Source organism: Limulus polyphemus, unplaced genomic scaffold (genome assembly GCF_000517525.1).
Source record: "Limulus polyphemus unplaced genomic scaffold, Limulus_polyphemus-2.1.2 Scaffold709, whole genome shotgun sequence".
NCBI lineage: Eukaryota > Metazoa > Arthropoda > Merostomata > Xiphosura > Limulidae > Limulus > Limulus polyphemus.
Genome location: NW_013666319.1, coordinates 1,915 through 8,411, shown reverse-complemented (window position 1 = coordinate 8,411; position 6,497 = coordinate 1,915). Strand labels below are relative to the sequence as shown.

At 33.5% G+C, this 6,497-nt stretch overlaps 2 protein-coding genes across 2 annotated transcripts in view; both read right to left on the bottom strand.

Annotated features, from left to right (window-relative positions):
* Positions 1 to 4,939, bottom strand: part of LOC106460102 (putative uncharacterized oxidoreductase YDR541C) — a gene marked incomplete at its 5' end in the record, with an annotated part of 24,389 nt that extends 19,450 nt beyond the window's left edge. The window contains one exon of the mRNA XM_022386735.1: positions 4,758 to 4,939. Coding sequence (XP_022242443.1) covers positions 4,758 to 4,939 — 182 coding nt within the window. The remainder of the gene's footprint in view (positions 1 to 4,757) is intronic.
* LOC111085912 (dihydroflavonol 4-reductase-like) lies at positions 2,623 to 3,728 on the bottom strand. Its single transcript, XM_022386737.1, has 2 exons — positions 3,545 to 3,728; positions 2,623 to 2,829 (listed from the first exon to the last, which is right to left on the bottom strand). The coding sequence occupies exons 1-2, from the start codon at positions 3,564 to 3,566 to the stop codon at positions 2,624 to 2,626; spliced, it is 228 nt and encodes a 75-aa protein (XP_022242445.1). The 5' UTR covers positions 3,567 to 3,728; the 3' UTR covers position 2,623.
* Positions 4,940 to 6,497: the final 1,558 nt, after the last annotated feature.

The following is a 6,497-nucleotide window of genomic DNA, read 5'->3' as shown; positions in this document are numbered from 1 at the left end:
CCCTTCTTGTTTATTTTCTCGTTTTTCATGTTTCTTTTCTTTTTCCTCCAACGACTGCTGTAATGTCTTTTCTTGTTTCTTTTCTTTTTCGTCCAACAACTGCTGTAATGTCTTTTCTTGTTTCTTTTCTTTTTTTCTCCAACAACTACTGTAATCTCTTTTCTTGTTTATGTTGCTGATCGAGCTGCCACTATTGCAAGTTTTGTTGCTACTGCTGTTGTCTCTCTTCTTGTTTCTTTTCTTTTCCTTCAACAATTGCTGTAATCTCTCTTCTTGTTTCTTTTCTCATTCTTCTTGTTTATTTTCTCGTTCTTCTTGTTTCTTTTGCTGTTCTTCTACTGCTGCCATCAAATCTGCTAATCTGTAGTTTGATTTGCCACTTGTCGTTTCCATCTTCTTCTTTTTTTTTCTTTTAAGTACCACTCTCTGACACCAATTTGTATCTATCTGCTCGTTTGTTAATTTCCGGTAGAAATTCTTTCCGAGGAACTTCAGCGATACAAGTCCTTTTTTAATTAAAACTAATTTATTCTTTCTTGATTCAACATTTTAGTACACAGAATTTCCGCAGCCACTTTAAACTTAACAATTTTTATAACATACGCTATAAATCACAGTGATTCAAAAACTTTACTTACGGTGCCTGCTGTTCGCTTGACTCAATTATCTATCTCTTCAATCTATCTGCATATCTATCTATCGCTGGCTTTATTTGCTGGGGGACAAAGTCATCTGGCACAAATGGGCACTCAAAAAATCATTCAGTTGGATCCAATACAACTTAAATATATCAATTAGCAGTACCTCTGCCCTTTGGAAGCATAATTTGATCTGTACATCCACTCATAGTAAATCCTCTCCACACCATAACTGAAATGGCCACAATGAACAGTACTGTTCTCCTTTGACTCTTAAAAAATGAGACATGAAACCTTGATCATTCACCCATAAGAAAAATCAAAAAGGTGCCTAATGGCATTGCTGTTAGTTCTTACGATCTCAACAGAATACCAAATGAGCCATGTGGAATTGAAGCAGATCTTAAACTTTAAATCACACTCATTAGATCTGACTGTTATGTCACTGCAGTTTCTATTCTAAATGCACATCATTAAATAATGGTACATTCCTAAATGGAAAACAAATGTCTAAGCTATGGAATTTTAAAAAATAGAAGATCTAGAACAATGTTCTCAAATGTTAAGATTTTGATTAAATAATTCGTAAATGAAAGACATGGAAGGACCATTTCACTATTCAGTGTTCTCTACATTTAATTAATTTAGGTATGTAACCTGAAAATTAATATTTTCTTTTCATACAATTAGTCATAATAGAAATCTCAAAAAAAAAAGTACTAGGGCATGTCCAACCTCATAAAAAGTGTCTAGGTGATACCCAGACTTGTGCTGGCTAAACCACAAATGAGTCCATAGGCAGTAGACTGGTGATTCATTGTGATTATGCTGTGCAAGTGTCACTGTTATGTAGTTGTTTAGTGCATATACCATTTGTCTAACAACATGTTTACAACTTTCCAACTGTGAACTGGAAAACACAAAAATATGCTACCACTTTTTTTTTCAAAAGGAAGGTACAAAGTGCAAAATATGTTGAAACACTGGGCATTCTCACAACAGTGCATATAGGTTAAACATGCACATAACTGATGACATAACAATACTTTTAACAATATTAAAAGATGTAATTTTCCATATCACAAACATGTTTGTCCCTTCATTTATTAATGAAACAATTTGATCTACTACCTCTCTCCATATTCCCTCGCTAATATTAATATTAAAACCTCAAGCACTATTTATCACCCTCTATTGTTAACTTAGTTATAAACTTTTCTTATCAGTTCTATCATCAGTTATTTGTTAATCCTGTTTACACCATCCACAGTTCTTTCACTGTTCTCCTCTGTTCCAGTTATAAGCTATTCTCTAAACTATCACCAGTCATTAACTAGTTTACTCTATACTATTTTCAATAATTTATATTCCTATGTACCTTCTCACAAATTTTCTTCCAAATTTATGTGTACCGTCACTAGTCAATCTTCCATTTTTCACTAAACTCATCACTTCTTCTTTGTATTATTATCATGAGATGTTATTATAGCATAAGTATACTTTAATTTCTTCTCTTCAGACTGTTTTCTATTATTTTTCTCTCTTGACTGATATTATTTCTATTTCTTTTTCTATTGCACCTTTGTACCATACTTCTTTATTCTGTAGAATTGTTGTTCTCTTTTCCCCAAACGTTTTTATTTCAACATCCATCTTTATTCTCCCCACTCTCCTATCTCTTTCTCATAGCCTAACTCTCTTTTTTTATTAATACGAATGGCATTTAATACAAGAGAAGTTCTAATGCTACAAAATTTATTTATAACATAAGCAAGATCTTGTAAAAACTTTATATTTATGTAATTTTTATTCAAAACAATGCTTTATATGAGTAATTAGTATTAAGTGATTTTAAAAAATAATCAGTTATAACTGAAGAAGAATAGTGAACTATTCAAAAGTGCTCGAGTTTTGGGTATCATTTGAAAACCATTACAACTTTTGTATGTGATCCTGTGTGCTAACTTCTTAATCAGAGCTATAACTCACTCATTCCAGCCTTCATCTTTTGTCAAATCTGCTTCTACAAGCTCTACTTGTTGTTGAGCATCTGGACAGAGTTCTTTGATTGGTTTCAACTTTTCTTCATTCTGCAAACTTCTGACAGTCCCTCGAACTTTGTAACCATCCTCTTGAAGCAGCTTAATGACATGAGTACCAACAAACCCAGTTGCCCCAGTCACAAGAACCACTATTAAGAAATAGAAATTAAATATGAATATAAGATTAATTTAAATACTGTCATAATTTACTCTGCTATATAGTCACATGTTCTGTTTGTCTTAGATATAAATGGTGAGAAATTACCATAATCATTGTTTTTTGAGAATCCAAAAAAAATTATCTGTCTAATTAGAGTAAGGTAATTGTATTGGCTACTAACCATGACAATGATTGACATTCAGTTACCACAACCTTAATGCAAATACTTCAAGTACAAATCAGTTAAAACAGAGCCATGAATGGTTGTGTTTACATAGTCATATCCAATGTGTTCTATCTGTAGTTCCCTTTAAACCTAGACCCACCAGTCAGCTAATGTAAATGCTGAGTAACAGGATTTATCCCTCATGTGATGGTAATTTTCATAATTTTTCACCCCAGATTTGACACTCAAGGAACCATGGGAACCAACGTCTTGCATTCACATATGTGATGAACGTATTATGAGATGCAATCCATCCATGAAATCTAGCAGCATATGAAACTCACTGCACACATTAGATGTTCTGGGCTGTAGTAATTTAATTCAGTGAAGTCCTGGGTGATAGATTTAACGTCAGGTGTGCAATATAATTTCACGATATATTTCATTGTTCAAATGGATTGTAAAGAGATTATATTTGGCCAAACATTCCAATACCTCACAACAACATAACCAATATTTCATTTCTTCAGCAAATTACCTTCAATGGATTTATCAATCATAAGTACGTAAGCTGAGATGTACAGGACGCTCGAACTACTAACGTTACTCGCTCACTCTTGTGGTAGTGTTCAGAGATCAGACGATCTCTCTTCGCCCCACACCCGGTAATTAGGTGTGAGGAAACACAACGGGAATAAAAAAAATAAAATAAAATAACCTGAAGTTTGTGAGGTTAGCTCAGTAGTTGTTTGTGCTAGCTTAAAAGTTTTGTTCCCTGTCGTGGATTCCTCTTCAAGTTCCGGAAAGGCTGTGTATGTGGTGGATCGTAGTGTTACGACAGCGGAAGTCACGCGACGTGGGAGCATGCGCGTTGGAGTTTCTAGAAGGATCATGACTTATCGAGGAACTCCGCGAATATCCGAGTGTTTGCCAGGCGCCCTCTTTTTTACTATATAAGTTGTAATTTTCATCAGATTTATTTATGTCACAATACAGAGTTAGGGTAATGATTGCCATGCATCAAATACAGTCTTTATATCTGTAAGGAATACTTGCCACTTAGTCAGCAATACAGTCTTTACATTTGTACAGCACAGTTCTAATTAGTTTGTGGATAATGTTATGGGAACCCTATCCAATTCCTCAGTCAATAAAATGTCAAGCTCACCAATGTCAAACAACAACTTGGGTATTAATATGAACAACACTCCATGACTTCTAATTTCTTGTTCAAGGTAATCCACCAATATTCTGACATTATCATTAATAAGACCTTCTGAGTGAAAGTAAAGAAGGGTGTAATAATGCATCAACCACACTATATCTGATATATCCAGTGGTGATAGGGCCTTTCATCCAATACAAGTGTTATTCAAGCTGACTGGAATACAACAGACATAATAGTGATTGAGATGCTATTTATATTAGCAAGTTGCATGGCAACAACTATTATAGAGTGAACCGGATTAATTGGTGAAGGAATACTTGCCACCTAGTCATTAATAGTCTTTACATCTGTAAGGAATACTTGCCACCTAGTCATTAATAGTCTTTACATCTGTAATGAATACTTGCCACCTAGTCATTAATACAGTCTTTATATCTGTAAGGAATACTTGCCACCTAGTCATTAATAGTCTTTACATCTGTAATGAATACTTGCCACCTAGTCATTAATACAGTCTTAACAGTTTTACATCTGTAGCAAGTATATACTATAGTGTACAACATAGTACATTAAATAAACTTACCATGAATGGCTGCTATTGAACTGGTAAGCACAACTCGTTTAACAGTTCCAGAATCAGCACAAGCCTGCAAAACTCTCTTAGTACCCTCAACAGCTGGCTTTACAACATCATCTTCATTAGCAATTGGGACATTTGGAAATGGTGATGCTACATGGATGATGTAGCTACAGTCTTTTACAGCCCTGTTAAAACAGAATATGGATGATTGGTTAGACAAAAACTAAAGAATCAAGAGTTTATAATGCATTACCTTTTGATTTTTTATGGTACCAAATTTCTGACTCTGGTAATATTGCCTTTTGACAAATATGTCAAATAAAATACTAATCTAATACCTGCTGCCCAATATTTGATATTCTCTTCATTTATCAAATGTTGTGAGACATTGTAACAAGAACCATTTATTATAAAAACCTGATGAACACAAGTTGTATTTTCATTCATCTCAATCTTACATCTTAGTTTTTCAAATATTTAATATTTTTTTCCATAGTAATCCTAGTCATTTAATCACTCCTTCCATAATAACATGAGTCATTCACCATTTCTCTTCATTCTAACCCCAATTATTAATTAAATTACTCAAAAAAAATCAAAAAAGCAAGTTATTACAGTCAAACTGTTCTTCAATCAAATAAACAGAGCAGAGTCTCATCTGTGAAAAAAACGTTCAGTAATGAATACATGTCACCTAGTCATTAATACAGTTTTACATCTGTAAAAGATACATGCCACCTAGTGATTAATACAGTCTTTACATCTGTAAATAATACATGCCACCTGGTCATTAATACAGTTTTACATCTGTAAATAATACATGCCACCTGGTCATTAATACAGTCTTTACATCTGTAAAGAATACATGCTACCTAGTCATTAATACAGTCTTTACATCTGTAAATAATACATGCCACCTAGTCATTAATATTTAATCATGCTACATACTTACCAACTTAGGAAGTTATATAAAACTTAACTAGAATATTGTATGCTAAAGATACACCAGAATATAATGATGTATATCACATTATATATTCACCAGACCAGAATATTGTGCATCGTACCACTTATTCACCATACTAGCGTGCTGTATGTCACACTACTTATTCCATAGACTAGAATTCTGTATACCATACCACCTATTGATGATACCAGAATGTTGTACTACACTACTTATTCTTCATATAAAAGTTCTGAATATTACACCACATATTCATGAAAGTAGAATACTGTATACCACACTACTTACTCCTCAGACCAGTTCTATATATAATATCACCTGTTCATGAAATCAGAATACTATATGATACACTACTTATTCCACAGACTATAGTTCTGTACACAATACTAATTATTTGTGAGACTAGAATGCTGTATACTTCACTACTTCTTCCTCAGACTAGTTCTGTATATCACACCACCTATTCATGAGACTAGAATGCTGTATACTTCACTACTTTTCCTCAGACTAGTTCTGTATATCACACCACCTATTCATGAGACTAGAATGCTGTATACTTCACTACTTTTCCTCAGACTAGTTCTGTATATCACACCACCTATTCATGAGACTAGAATGCTGTATACTTCACTACTTTTCCTCAGACTAGTTCTGTATATCTCACCACCTATTTATGAGACTAAAATGCTGTATACTTCACTACTTTTCCTCAGACTAGTTCTGTATATCTCACCACCTATTTATGAGACTAAAATGCTGTATACTTCACTACTTTTCCT

Excerpts from the sequence above, each read along its gene's own strand:
- LOC111085912 (XM_022386737.1), bottom strand. The coding sequence starts at position 3,566 with ATGATTGATAAATCCATTGAAG. Across the intron at positions 2,830-3,544 it reads GATTGATAAATCCATTGAAG|TGGTTCTTGTGACTGGGGCA; the intron begins GTAATTTGCTGA and ends ATTTCTTAATAG.